Source organism: Miniopterus natalensis, chromosome 1, assembly GCF_054644295.1.
Source record: "Miniopterus natalensis isolate mMinNat1 chromosome 1, mMinNat1.hap1, whole genome shotgun sequence".
NCBI lineage: Eukaryota > Metazoa > Chordata > Mammalia > Chiroptera > Miniopteridae > Miniopterus > Miniopterus natalensis.
This window is the reverse complement of record NC_142081.1, coordinates 43,249,722-43,265,048: the sequence shown is the minus strand read 5'-3', so window position 1 is coordinate 43,265,048 and position 15,327 is coordinate 43,249,722. Positions and strand designations below refer to the sequence as shown.

General features: G+C 45.0%; 1 protein-coding gene across 1 annotated transcript in view; it reads left to right on the top strand.

The window, feature by feature from the left end:
• TLN2 (talin 2) overlaps positions 1-15,327 on the top strand; it is a 391,554-nt gene that overhangs the window by 297,766 nt on the left and 78,461 nt on the right. Inside the window, exons 33-37 of the mRNA XM_016208572.2 lie at positions 6,055-6,148; positions 8,034-8,123; positions 10,024-10,146; positions 11,487-11,630; positions 13,248-13,409. Coding sequence (XP_016064058.1) covers positions 6,055-6,148; positions 8,034-8,123; positions 10,024-10,146; positions 11,487-11,630; positions 13,248-13,409 — 613 coding nt within the window. The remainder of the gene's footprint in view (positions 1-6,054; positions 6,149-8,033; positions 8,124-10,023; positions 10,147-11,486; positions 11,631-13,247; positions 13,410-15,327) is intronic.

The window sequence follows — 15,327 nt, the reverse complement described above, 5'->3', positions numbered from 1 at the left end:
TCCACCCAAGGGAGTGGGTAATACAGGTTCTGCCCCAGGGCCACTGTGGCAATTGGGTGAATGCTAGTGTGCAGAGAACCTGTAGGGACCACCCAGGGAAATCCTCACTGAGGTTTACTCTCCCGCCCCGAATGGGTGGGGCGTTTTCTGTTTCTGTGGTGGTATGGGCAGGTTTTCTTAGCCTTACTTGGCATCCTTTATGTACAGGAAAGCTGGCGGCAGTCAGAGATTAAATGCAAAACAATTAGGATATAAAGCATAATTGGAAACTTTTCAAAATGGGCAGATTACTGATTTTTAAAAAGCATAGCTTAAATTCTACATTTTTAAACTTGGTTTTATTAGTTTACTCATTTGTTTTTCTATGTCTCTCTCTCCTGAGAGCTCATTGGCTGTTTTTTAAGTTGTCAGAGTCGAGAGACGTGAATTCTAGTCCAGGCTTTACTTTAATGCTTGACTAACTAGGTTACACTGCTCTGGTCCCTCAACCTGCCTAAACTGTCCCATCTGCAAAATGGGGATGTGCACACATCCTGAAGCCCTCTCAGTTCTCAGTACATATGATACCATGGCACCAGTGGTGACAACCTGTCTCTGGTCCCCTCATGGCTTGTAGTGTTATTTTGGAGGGAGGCGCAGCCAAGGGGGCTGGATTAGACATATCAGGGAAGTTCCTCTGAAAGCCCTTGAGTGCCTTCACTTATTCCCAAATATATACTTTAGCTTCAAACAATAGAGCCACTAGGAGATTGGAAAAAGATTCTGACCACTCCTAACTTCCATCTTATGCTATGTGTTGTGATTGTACCTGTAAGTGAGTGCCCTCCCTGGGTGGATATGGGCTGGGTGTGGGGGGTGACATGTGTTGTGTTGAGCAGCTGTTTCTGATATAAAACCCTCCCTTGATTGCTCCTTTATTTTCCTGCAAAGAGCCTTTGGATAAGGCAACTGACATTTCCAGGTATCTGGTCTCAGATGTTTTTCACTATTTTCAATATTTGCATCGTTTCAGAATTACAATTTTCAGCTTACAATGTGTTGTTCACTCCCTTCAATTGTGGGAAGAAGGGGAGAGTGTGGACTGGCCTTTGGAAGCCAGATAAGGAAGGAAACACAGACCCCGGGGAGGAGTGCCGCTGGTTGCACAGCTCTGGGGGGATCTGAAGGCCCCCTGGTGGTGACACTGAGGAAAGGACCAGGAGACTTTTAGGTGAAAAAGCTTTCTTTGCCTCTGTCCTGGCTTTCAGCAGTTGACAGGGAGTTCCCAGCCTAATGGTTTTATAGCCAAGTAAACACTTAAAAATCATCATGTGGAATAATTGTCTCGGCATGGAACTGTTGCCAGAAGATGCTGGCACATTCCTCCTGGTTTCTTGGCACATGTTGGCAAGCCCAGCTTCGCGGGGTGGTTTCCCAGCCAAGCTCCTGGCACATCAGGTGAGTCAGGCAGCCGCCGGCCTCTTGGGAGGTAAAGCTCTCCCAGGCTGGGGTGTATTCATTTTCTGATTTCATTTGCTCACTGCACAAATTTTTACCACGTGCCTGATATGGGATAGGGCTGGCACTGGGCACACACTGTGAGTAAGACAGGGATGGCCCTGGTAGTTTTGGGCAGGTGGCATATGCAAGGAGCATGAGACATCCAGGCCTCGCAGGAGTGCTGTGCACAGGTGCACTTGCAGTTAAGCAGCAGGGATCTGATCACTGTTGCCCTCGTCTTCAGTCCACTGCCTTCCTGGCCTTTGAGATGGCCAGTCCCTTCATCTGGATGTCCCCAAAGGCCCTAAGGATGCCACTATAGGGACCCAGGCCTGGATCAGGTTGGCCCTGCCCTGCTCCTGAGTCAGCAAACTTGAACCCCTTGTACTTGGTGGTCTCCGCGTTCCTTCCTGCTTTGGGAAAAGAGGTTTGCTTCTGGAGAAGTAGCAGATGGAATGTCTTTTTCCTCTGCTCTTTATTCTGCCTCTGAGCCCAGGCACCATACAGGGACCTGGTCCCTTGGTATTTGACACCGAGGAGGGAGGAAGTCATTTTCTGTTGAGTGCCTGGCTGCTTCATCTTCCTGTGTCACTGCTGGGCTCTGGCTCTTTTCTGATGACTTGAGACCCTTCGTCAGTTGTTCATCAGCGTGTTCCCTGACCAGGGTCTGCTCTCGTGCTCCCAGGACTTAGTCAAGGAAATGGAAAACCAGTTTGCAGTTGCCAAACAGAGGCTTGTTCCTCCTCTGAGCACCTTCCCTCAGCTGCTGCTCACACTGTAGTAACCCTGGCCAGGACTCCTGAGCCTGAAAAACTTCACAATACAGCTCAGCATGGGGCCCATCCCAGGCTGGGTTCTCTTTCAGGTCCCTGAGGGCACTCTCTAGGACCTTGCAAGGGGCCCCTCTTCCCTGTCTACCATCAGGCTTCAGCTTCGTGCCGAACAGGCTTCCTCCTGTATCCAGACACTGAGAAGGAGGGGCCAGCCAGTAGCACTCTCATGCTATAAAAGAGAGACATGTCAAGTGGGCCTTCTGTTTGTTAGTCTCCTCTAGAATGTTCTCTTCTCTTTATCCAAATCAGGATTACACTGAGACCTGACTCCAGTCCACACCGAGCCTTGCCTTCCGTGCAGAACCCCTGCCCTCAGTTAAGGCCTTAATTTTCTTTCATGCTCCCTGTGAGTCCTGCATGTATCTGGCCTCCCAGAGGTTCAGGACCCATTGCAGCCTGTCTGGTGTCATATCCCCATCTCCTGTTTTGTGTCTTGTCTCGTCATTGTCTTGCCTCTTCAACTAGATCCCAAGCACCTTGCTGTCCTAGAGAGACTTCAACTGTATTATTTTTAAATCCTGAGCCTTGTGCACAGCAGGACCCAGGAGATATGGCAGGTGGATTTCGGTTTGCTGGTTACTCCCTCCCTAAGTACCTCTTCCCTTGAGGAAGGAAAATGTCTGATGCTGCTTTTTTCCCTCCAAGCTCCTTATTGGATAATTAATGCTTAATACATAATCAAAAGCACAAATTGGTTGATTTTCTTCTCTCTTGGCCCAGTTCCATATCTAGCTAAAATTTCCCAGCAGAGCTCCCAAACTTCAGTTAATTCAATTCAGTACGTCTAAACACTAAATGATTTGTAGGTTAGAAAGCCCCTTTTTAACTCCTGAGGTTGTAGATCCCAATGTTTTAAAAACCGAGCCTGGCAAGATATGCTTAGATAAAAAATAAAACACAAGAAGATGCTATCTCTAGATGGTGGAATTATGATCATTTAACTATTTTGTATTTTAAAAAATAAAGTTGTATAGCTTTGATCATTTAAAAAAATGTGGGGAAAAAATAACAACAGTTCAGGCCTATTGGGATTTATATAGAACAGATGCTGCTAATTTTGGCCAAAATTTTAATGATAATATAAGTTAGTTGATTTATAATTTTTTAGATTTTTTATAAAAATATAAAATCACTGTTAACATTTTTACGTATTATACAGTTGCGGGCTCTTACCATTTATACTGTCTTATAAATTTTACTTTACTTAATTGTGTATTATGAATATTCTTTTATGACATTAGGAACATGCTATTATACAGGGTGGAGCAAAATAGGCTTCCGGTTGTCCATATGGAAAATAATACAATAATTAATAATAATGCAAGAATAAACTGTTTCAGATACTCATAACTGTAAACCTACTTTTGCCCCACCCTGTGCACTATGACTTTTAATGGGCACCCAGGATTCTGTTGTGGACAATACATTTATTTAGCCAGTCCTTCATCATGGTGTATTTGTGTTGTCGCCAATCTTTTGCTCTTGTAAATAACCATTGTAGTTTGAAGCATAAAAATGTTATTTTTCATTGTCAGTATATGGTCTGTATACCCATTTGCCTCGGGGCCAGTTAGTTTATGATCTGGCTGTGTAACCCAGTCTAACGATACTTAACAGTGCTCCTTAGTCATGGATCGCCATTGCTCCTGCGGCTCGTTCAGACCGCAGTGCTGTGCAGGCACGTTCACGAATTTTTTAACCACAAGTTCTTAGTCTATTGGGTGTGTTTTTTTAGCCCAAGTTTTCATTTGAAAATTTTTTACATCTGCAGAATAGTTAAAAGAATAGGAAAGTGAACAGTAATATATTCTTTGGATTCACCAATTATAAATCCTTAGTTTTTAATGGAAAAATCTTCACATAAAAACTAGGTTTTTTAAAAATGCAGATAAACAGGAAACACTGAAAGAAATAAGCTAACTGGAAAGCTTGTGCCATATTCTCTAAATGATCATGCCATCACAGTCCAGGACATGGTCATGTCAACATCGCCAGCCTGTCCGCTCTGCAGTGCATCTTGAAGGCAACCACGCGGAACGCGGTGTAGGGCTCTCGGGGGGACACTTCTGGGGAATACTCATGATGCACCTCCAAGGTCATCCGAACTAGGGACTGTCTTGCCACCTCAGTGGTTCTTGTTTTGCTGTGCACCATGGAGCGCACAGTGCTTCCCAGTGACACCTTATGCACCTTTCCCCCAAATAAATGAATCACTAGAGTCAGTGTTGCAAAATCTGTTCAGGGATTCTTTTTAGATTTCAGGAATGATTTTCTTCCCATCACCCTGGCTAAATTTTAAAATTCAAAGCAGTATCTCTTCATCAAACAATTAAGCTGATTACCTTGGTACATTCCAACATCATTTCCATCTAATTTGATATTCTGTGGGAAGCTGCAAAGCAAATTTAACTAATAAAATGAGATATCTTTTGTATTATGCAGTGTTAATAATTAACAGCAATATGTGCCTATTTTGTTTTTGTTTTAAGTTGTCTGTTAGCTGCAGTGGTTAGTAACTGTGAATAGATTTCAGGGCCCTGCCAGAAATGTAGACCTGTTATGACCCTGTAGAAAAGTGTGTATGAGTCAGGTGGGCATGGATTTAAGTCTTGTGTCTGCTCCTTACTGGTAGCATCCCCTTAGGGAATTATCTCTGTGTGTGTTTTTTCATTTCTAAAACACAAAGATAACCAATTTTAAGAATTAGTATAAAGTTATAGTTATCAAAGTGGTGTGGTATTGGCGAAGGGTTAGACACACAGATCAGTGAAATAGAATAAAGTCCAGAAGTAGACCTATACAAATATAGCCAATTGGATTGTCAATAAATTCACAAAAACAATTCAACGAAGAAAGGATAATTTGACTTCCCGCCATTGAAAAAACATAATCTGGGCTGCCTTTTAAATTCTAAGAATAGAAACATGTAAAATCAATCATACAAGGGTCCCTAATGAATTCCTATTAATATTAACAAAGAAAATAGCTATTTTAAAGAATACTTTTGGAGTAGCTTCTAGGAACTGGTCAATCATGTAGAATTTAATGGAAAGTAGGGATTTTATTTTATTTTTAAAATGTATCTTTATTGATCTCAGAGAGAGGGAGGGAGACAGAGAGGGAGAGGGAGAGAGAGAGATAGAAACATCAATGATGAGAGTCATCATTGATCGGCTGCCTCCTGCACGCTCCCGACGGGGGCTCGAGCCTGAAACCCGGGCATGTGCCCTGACTGGGACTCGAGCCACACCCCGCCGGGTGAAAGTAGGGATTTTAAAATTACAGACACAGTTTACTGTATGTCACTGTATCTAAAAATATACAAGATATTCCAAACTATACAAAGGCTACCCAAAATAGCCTTGTTCTAATAATCTTACTCTTTATGGGCTGCTAATAAAGGATTTTGAAAACAGCATTACTATGATCTCTTTGCTACTTGTAACATTGTTGTGAATTCTTATGCATATATTCTAAGATAGTCACACTTCCTCAAGAGAACTCCTAGTAGCCTGTAAGGGTAAATCAGATGAACAATCAGAAGCAAAGTAAGGAGGCTCATTCTGTCTTCGCTGGGAGTGGTTTGTTTTTGGTTGTTTAGAGCTTTGCGCGAGAGTTCCCCTGGGGACCCCGAGCTGTACAGTGAATTAGTTGTATTTCTAATGAACCTGCAAAGCGTTGTTGGGGAAATTATTGTTGATCTTTTAAAACAAGAGCACCCACGTTTTCTGTTCTGGCGCAGAGCTGTGACAGAGAGCATCAATCAACTCATCACTCTGTGCACCCAGCAAGCTCCCGGCCAGAAGGAGTGTGACAACGCCTTGCGGGAGCTCGAGGTGGGTCCCTAGACAGGCTACTGAGCTTCCAAGAGTATGTCTGTCTGTCCTTTGCCTATGGACTCTTCTGTCCTTGTCTTTTATCTTCCTGGGAGACAATCAGGGCCAAAGTTCCATCCAAGTGGGAAGGAACGACAGAAAGATTAGATTTGGTGGGATTATCATCACCGCTTCCCCCTTCTCCACTAGGATGAGAGTTACTTTGTTAAAGGGTTCTTTATTTCAAACAGGAAGAGGCCTGTGGGATCGGGTGTAGGCTGAAGATGAGCAGTCTCTACCTGAAAAGTTTGGGAGAGGTTATTCTGAGGCATTTGGGAGAAGCTGGGGTAGATGCACTTTCTGAGTAAACATGATTTCCCCATGGATTTTACTTTGAAACATTAGGGGGCACATAAGGGGAAACCCAAAAGTGGCACTCTTTGCCATACAATCAAGGCGCCCTTGGGGCCCCTATTGGCCCAGAACACAATATAGGTGCTTTTCCATTCATATTCATACTTATGGTTTATTTATAATTTAAAATTCATTTATGCCCATAGAATGTAAGTGGGTAAACATAAAATCAATGTGCCTACTTGTATGTAGAGCAGTCTTAACCAATTCAAGATTATATTGAAACAGCCAGATGGATGTCTCAGTGGTTGTGGGTTGGTTGTACCCAATGTACCCTGAGTTTTCTGGATGATTAACATGGGTCTGGCATGGCGGGAACCCCTACCATGCCAGTAGGGGGGTTTGAGTGAGATTCAGCCTGATGATGGCAATAGACCATTGTGTACAGCTAGAAGTGAGAAGTGGCTCGTTAATACAGGACTGAAACATCCTGAAAACAGTGGAGAGTGTTTCCTGCATCAGGTGAATTACTGCCCTGATCTGGTCTGTTCACATCTGCAAATAGCAATATGTAGGCTGCTGATCTAAATGAGCTCTTTTAGCCTAAGGTGCAAATACTCTGTCCATGGTTGCTGAAATTATGACTATTTCAGAATTACTGTTACTAAAACAATTTTGATTATGCAGGGAGTAGAGGGAGATTCTTCAACGAAATGGACTCCTTTGTGCTCCCTCTTTCCCTCAGATCTTTAGCTGAGCAACTCAGCAGTTTCCACCATTACTTCCGCCCAACCTTTTGCAACTCAAATGACCCTGTCTTTCTGTTGGCTGTGCCCCAAAAGCTGCTGAGTCCTCGTGCACATTATGGGGAGGAGGTTGAATGGCTGTATCCCCAGACTTCCCACCCCTGAAGGTCATTACAACACGAAAGCTAGTGATCACTTTCAATGAAGCAGAAACAAAGACAGAAGAGGCAGGTCCTTGATGGCAACCGAAGCAAGAGTGAACATTGTCTGTAGTGTTTAAATGTAAATAAAAATAAATAAACCATCCCAGTGAACAGTTTGGGGGGGCCACCTAATTTCATGCCTACCATTTAAAGCTTCCAGAATTGAAAACTACAGGCCCTATTAATCATGAGGAAATGAATTAATATGTCTTAAAATTTAAACTCCTTGGAGTTATCCAGCAAAGAAGTTGTGCTAATTTACCATGAATATGTTGCCTTGCATTAACTTTCAGGTTTCTTTAAGGAAAAAAAACTCCCTTTGTAGATACCGTGCTTCTCCTTCAAAACTGAAAACAAGAGATCCTACTCTCCGTCAAAAATAACCTGAGACAACCCCTGCCCCCACAATTCAGTGGTGTGTGTTTAGCAGGAAATCTGATATCATGGATACTTTGATCTAAATTCCTTTCAGTAATCTGGGTCAATGAGTGATCATGACCAGATCCTGTACACAGAGGGAAGTTGATTGTTGGCATGTTACGTTGATATTTTTCTTGTCCTGTAACACTTGCTTGCTTTTTAAGTTGTGTTCTCCTTCTGTAGACGGTCAAGGGGATGTTGGACAATCCTAATGAACCTGTTAGTGACCTCTCTTACTTTGACTGCATTGAGAGCGTGATGGAAAACTCCAAGGTAAGTCTGCCTGTGCTCTTACCATTCCTCCTCGGCGCGGGGAAAAGTCCAGATGTGCTTTCTGTGCGTCCGCCTGTGGCTACTCTGTGTTGCTGCTCGGATCATGAAGCCTTGTTGTGGAGCCCTGGGCTCAAGCGCTTCTCAAAATGTGACCGTGCACCAGAATCACCTTGGGTCTTCCTTGTTAAAAACAGGTTGTAGGGCCCCACCCCTGAGTTTCTGATTCAGTAGATCTGAGGTGGGACTGAGGTTGTGCATTTTTGACAAGTTTCCAGGTCCTGCCCACGTGGTCCAGGAGCCACACTTTGAGAGCCACTGCTTACACCATATCACAGATGGGTCTTACTGTGAATGGAACCATGTATTTTTTCCACCTAGACTGACCTCTTGGGGAAAGCCCTTCAGTGACCTTGGCTTATATGAGTCCCTCTTCTGTGTTCTCCTTGCCATCCCTCTGTGGCATGCATTCTCAAAGACAGTGAAAAATGGGCGGGGCGGGGGTTGAGTGTGGGTAGAAAAATCTAAGATAATAAAATCATTTGTGTCACTCCCAATCTTAACCTCATTCAACAAAATCTTATTTTTTAATATTTAATTTGATGTGGGTGGAGGTTATGGGGGAAATGTTATAAAAATACATTAGTGTAGTAATAATAATTTTTAAAAAGTTGAGAAACACTGATCCATGATAATAATATCAATGTTTTTGAGAATGTCAAAATCAGGTTAAAATGAAATTTGAGTGAGGTGAATGAATATTGAGCAGTTGCTGTCTGGCTTTGTACGTGGAACACGAGCGTGTGCTTATTTACAGCATTTTACATTAACCTGGGGGAGATGTCTGTATTGGTGATGTCAGGAGAGCCTGCATTGCACTGGGCGAGGAAAGATGCATATGTTTCACATACTTAGAGCCAAAGAGGGATACAGAGTTAGGGGGAGGAAATAGTGCATATAAAAATACCTCCTAACTTCTTTCCTTTGCAAGTCCTTAAGTAAACTGGATTATTTTGTATATGTAAGCAGTTTTAAGGAGTTTCTTTTCCCTTCACCCAGCAAAGACGGCTTATTGACAAATGTAGAGCTCTGTGTTGCGTTCTAGACTTAGCAATCCCATTGCTTCTCCAAAGGGTTGTATTGAACAGCCTTTGTTCTACCATCTGTTATCCTGGAAAGTAGAACCAGCCCTCCTGGGGCCTTGTGCAGCCCCTAGAAGACAGAACACCAGAGAGGAGGCAGGCGCCCTGCCTCTGCCCATGACCTTCTCTGTGACCTTGAGCATGGGGCTTGATGTCTCTGGGTTGGATTTTGAATACCAAAATCCCTTTTAGCTGCTATTTTAAAGACCTCTGAAGAAAATATACCAATGATTTTCAAAATATGGGCAAATACTTACAGTATTTAGGAAACCCTCTTATTATTAGTGTTCAGATTAACTATCTATATATACTTCATAAAGAAATTTAAATTTTACTATAACTAGGTAAATGAATGCTACCAGGAGGAGTGCATTTTCTGCTTTCTGGATATGACTTCATCTACAGCTCAGTGGATGTGACTGATTTTTATGTTCCGGGACCTGAGAGTTCTCAGCTCAGACCATTCACCCATGGGATACCCTGTACAGATTTTACTGTATTGACCTGAGTATATTTACTGTTTCTCCTTGAGATATAGATAACTTTTGGGTGAAAAGTTTATACTTTTATCATTCATTTCTCTTTATGGAACAGAAACAATATAATTCTCTCGAATCTCTTCTTAATGCAAATAAAGGGAAATAATGGCCAATGTTGTAAATTAAGTGTCCTTGAAGGTTAAAGTTAGACATGTAGTTCCCGTTACCCCGTGCCTTGAAGGAATGCTGGTCAGAGAATATCGCTGGTTGTTTCTTTTGCAGGTTCTGGGCGAGTCGATGGCAGGGATTTCGCAGAACGCCAAGACCGGGGACCTTCCTGCCTTTGGGGAGTGTGTGGGTGTTGCGTCCAAGGCTCTCTGCGGGCTCACAGAGGCAGCGGCTCAGGTAAGGGACTGGTTGGTCCCCTCACCCTGCAGTGTACCCTGTGTCCTGTGCCTGACTGTGGGAGCACCAGGTCCCTGCGGGAGGCAGGGAGGAGCTCCAGCTCTCATTCAACTAGTACCGCAGAAACCGTGGAAAGGGTGGTGGCTCCTGTACTGGCGGGACCCTTAGACAAAACGCCAGGCAGTTGCCCCCCTCCTCCGCCACCCCGCCTCCGGGGCGCAGAGCAGCCTGCGGAGGACAGCAGGGTACACGGCACACTGCAGACCCAGCATGGGGTTCAGAGCCTAGCTTGCATTTTTTCTTTTCTTTTTTTAAGATTATTGTTACAGATGAGATATTTAGGGAGGGAAAACAGGCATTACATAATTCAGATTCTCTCTGAGGTTTTAGAATTGCAAAAATCTTAGTCATGAGCCTTTTCACATCAGAGGGAGAAGAAATCAGATGCCGTCATGCAGAGACGCGCTCGGGCACGTTTCTTGCCCTCCAACTGGCCTGTGCATTTCCAGTCATCCCCGGGCTCACATGACTGAAGCTTCAAAATGTCAGCATTTACCTTAAAGGATTTATCATTTGACAAGCACCTTGAGCCTAGAAGATTTCACTAAACCAAAGAAAAACATCCCTAGTTTGGGGATGAAAGTATCTACCTTTATCCTGCCCCTCAAATCTCAGGGGAAATGACATAAGGTTAAAATTCCTGCTCACAGGTTTATTTTCTCCCTGTTATTAGTCTAACACATCCAGAGGCTTTAAAGAAAAGACCTTCTCTTGTAGCCTCTTGTCCTCTTAGAGACCAAGTCTTACCTTTTTTCCCCCCTGAGCCATGCTACTCTTTCTTACTTGCTATTGGAAATACTGGCCTGAAAAATAAGGGTGCGTTAGGCCAGGAGATGAGAAACCCTCATGAAGGGCTTGCTCCAGGGTTGGCTGACCCAGCAGCTCCATACGATCAGTTTGCACCCACTTTTTTCTGCCTCTGCCATCTGCCAACCAGAGGGTCAGCTCCATGCTGAGGCGGGGTGCCCTCCCTCATGGTCACAAGGTGGCTGCCGGTCAGGGCTGCATCTCTCCTTGTTCACGCCCCACAGAAGGGCTTCTTCAGGCTTTCTTAAGAGCAGGGAGACTTTGTTCCCAGAAGCCTGCAGCGAACTCCTGCTGGCCTGAGCTGATGTTTACCTCTCCATCCCTAAAGCCACATTGACAAGGTTACCCTGACCAGCTTGCACTAAGGAGCTCCTAAGCATGGCTGCTGAGGGGACATTGTGGGAGCCTTTGTTCCCCATGGGCCCACCTGGGAGCACAGAGCCTGAGTTGTGGTTTTCCTTCTTCCTTTCCAGGCTGCATACCTTGTCGGCATCTCTGATCCAAACAGCCAGGCAGGCCACCAGGGCCTCGTGGATCCCATCCAGTTCGCCAGGGCCAACCAGGCTATCCAGATGGCATGCCAGAACCTGGTGGACCCTGGCAGCAGCCCGTCACAGGTAACCGTGGGGCGAGGATGTGAGGCCTGTGAGGCCTTAAGCTCTCGTAGGTGGGTCGTGGGAGCGTGGGAGAAATTAGCAAAGAATACTGCTCTTACAGAGCTTGCAAGGCCAGCTAAATGTAGATAGTGACTTGGAGGCTTATTACAAAGTGTGGTGAAAGTGGAAACGTGTAGGTGCTTTGAAGTGGGACGTGGAAGGCTATAGGAGTAAAGTAATCACCATGAGATCCGTCAGGAGTCTCATGTTTCCATTCAGTTCAGGGACACACGTTGAGGCCTTGTTCTGTGCTCAACACTATGGGTCAGTGTGAGTCTGACCCGGTCCCTGACGCCCTTGGCTCTTAGTCTGTTGGATAAAGTTTGGAAAATGCAGTGATTGGGCTATGATGACAGTGCCAAGGATGCACAGAGGAAGGTGTGGTGAATTTCCTGAGGGGCTGCCGGAGATAGTGGCGCTGAGCCAGGTCGCGGAGTTGGGTCATAATCCACAGGGTATAAAGGAGCCACAGTCATTTTTAGGACTAGACAGTGCGTGACATTTCATGACACTTCTACTACTTGAGTGGCATGGATTCCCACACACTTATTAGAGCAGTATATGCTGAAAGGCACAGGAACTGGCCTCTGGGGTATCAGAGGCAGCCTGTGAGTGGCCTTTTGTCCTGAACCCGGGGACCAGCATTTTTGAGGCAGGAGAAGGACCCAAGTGAAGGAAGCAATACCAGGAAGATCTGGACCAAGAGCTGGCCTCAGAGCTGGCTTGTGAGGCATCAGTGCACCTGAGATTCCTAACCTGTCCAGTTACAGCCAAAGGGGTGTTACCAGCCTCAGCAAAGTAGATATGTGGATTTAGGACAGCAGGTTGGTTTTGTGGTGGGGTAGGGGGGTAGAGCCAGGAAGATTCCTGAGCCAGACCACCTAATAAGGTGCCTACATGAGGCAGGAGCTATTGCACCTTGATGTTTATTTTACTTACCTAGACCTGGACTCTCCGATGTGGTAGCTACTAGCTGCACTTGAAATGTAGCTCGTCTAGATTTTGATGGGATGTGGGTCTCAAATACACACTGGACTTTGAAGACTTGATGTGATAAGAAAAGATTGTAAAATCTCATTAATAATATCAAATTGATTACATGGTGAAATGAAAATATTTTTGATATTTCAAATTTAATAAAATATATTATTTAAATTAATTTCTTTTGTTTCTCTACTTATTTTAACATGGCTGCTCGAAAACCACATATGGGGCTCACACGATATTTCTTTTGGGCAGTGCTGGCCTATACCCTGGACCAAATACTCCCCCCTGGGGGTTCTACAGGCCAGCCGACTGCTCTCCTTTAAGACTGCCGGAGCCCGCCCACTCCCACCCCTGCATCAGCTCCTACTTTCCTTATCTTTATGTGTTCTCTCTTGCTGAATAATTCTTGCCCTCTCCTTTCTTGGGGTGACTTTAGGGATGGTAGAAGTAGACACATGTGTTGTAATTACATAGGCCCTGGATGTGTGAGTTGAAGAGGAATCCAGGGCTTGGGACCAGGGTGGACTCCTCTGAACCGGACCCTCTGCACTGAGGCATGGGCTGCCCCCAACCCAGCTCCATGCTTTATAGGTTCTGTCAGCCGCCACAATTGTCGCCAAGCACACCTCGGCCTTGTGCAATGCCTGCCGCATCGCTTCATCCAAGACAGCCAACCCAGTGGCCAAGAGGCACTTCGTCCAGTCAGCCAAGGAAGTCGCTAACAGCACCGCCAACCTGGTGAAGACCATCAAGGTAGGTGGCTGGGCTGAGGCCTTAGTAATCCCTATAATACCTGTTGCAAAGAGAAAAGGTATAGGATTTAAGCGCTGCTCTCCTGAGACCTATCTAGTGATATCTAATGGAGTTTAACTTCTAATTTGGTCACATGATTTAAGTCACTGAGTCCCTTACTAGTAGAGATATTCATCACGGAGAGCCAACAGCCTTGGTCTCTACTAACCTTCCAGATAGTGGGAGGTCTCCCCAAATTCCGTACATGAGAAGCTTAGGGGCAGAAATACAGAAGGGGTTGGCTATGGGGCGTCTCTTGGCACTATGTTTGGGTAGCAAACACCCTGTGTTTACTTAAACTGTGTGCTCCTGTGGGTTGATTTTGAGGGGCTTGTAGAGGGTCCTGCCCTTATTAGTAGATCTGGATCAAGAGAGAAGGTGGGAGGAGAAGGGAATGGGAAATTGTGGGAAAATCACTTTAATTTTTAAAAAAATTAACCTGTCCTATGATATGCATTCTGTTTATAGTTGACTAAATGTTTAAAGTGGAGCATCAAGTTTTTGAAACTTCCATGTTTATAAGAAGTTCCTGTTTGTGTGAAAGGCCATGGACGGGTTGGGGGAGGCAGGGGCATGGTGAGGAGGGGACTGCAGGAGCTGGAATGTAGCATTTGTAGGTTGGTGATAAGACCACAAACCCAGTCTTCCCTAAGCGGGGACCAACCAGGCAGGAGGCAGCTGACCCTATGGGAAAACAGCCATGGCCTGGACAGTAGACCACGGGCAGAGAGCCCAGTGCCCCTCCAACCCGCTAAAGGAGATTGTTGTGGGAGGCCAGCCACCAGTTCTCTGTAAACCGGGAAATGCAGGCAGGAAAGGCGTTGGAGGGTTAACGCTTTATTTACGGATGTTTGCTTTCATGGAGGTGGGACAGTCCGCTTTGTTGCTGAGCAAGACCTGGAGTAATAGGTCTTTTCCCCCACTCACTCCAGAGGATAGGCCACTAGACCCCTCACTTTCCTTTCACTGCACGAAGCCAGTTTAATCACGTAGAGACACTGGTCAACAGGCCGAGCCACGCAGAAGCAAAGGAGAGAACACAGCCCAGCAGCAGCTGGCAGCTTGTGGGCCAACGCCCGGGACAGGTGCCCTAGTCAGCAATTTCTTAGCTGTTTAAATGGAGTCTTAAAAAAAAGCAAAAAAAACCAAAAAAAACCCAAAACAAAAACCCTGCCTATTTGAAGACAATAATGTAGGTTGAAAATGAAAAAATTAAAGCTAATGGCCCTAGAAACCTGGTGGTGGCTCACCTTAATTACCATCATAGTTCATGGTATTAGAAATTAATAAAGCTTACATTTTTAAAAATTTATCTTTATTATTGAAAGTATTACAGATATCCCCCTTCCCCCCACTAACCCCTCCACCTTGCTTGCACCCCTGCCCCCCACCCCCACCAGGGCTGCACCGCACTTTGGTCTGTATCCATGGCTTATGCATCTATGTATATAAGTTCCTTGGTTAATCTCTTCCTGCCGCCTTCCCGCTTCCCTCTGAGATTCGTCAGTCTGTTCCATGTTTCCATGTCTCTAGATCTATTTTTTCTTCAGTTTCTTTTGTTCATTAGATTCCACATACAAGTGAGATCATGTGATACTTGTCTTTCTCTGACTGGCTTATTTCGCTTAGCATAAAGCTTCCATTTCTAACTGTTCAGCTTATCCAGAGCCTGTTCCAAGTGTTCCGTGTATATTACTCATTCTGTCCACACAGCCACTCTGTGCTTGTCAGCCCCATTTCACAGACCGGACACTGGCAAAAGGAGGTTAAGCAACTTCCCCGAGGTGACCCAGCCAGTAAGCAAACCCAGACGCCCCCTGCTCTTTCCACTCTTACTTCTGCTCTCACCCCAGGAACGATATTCAAGTCCTTTGTGGAG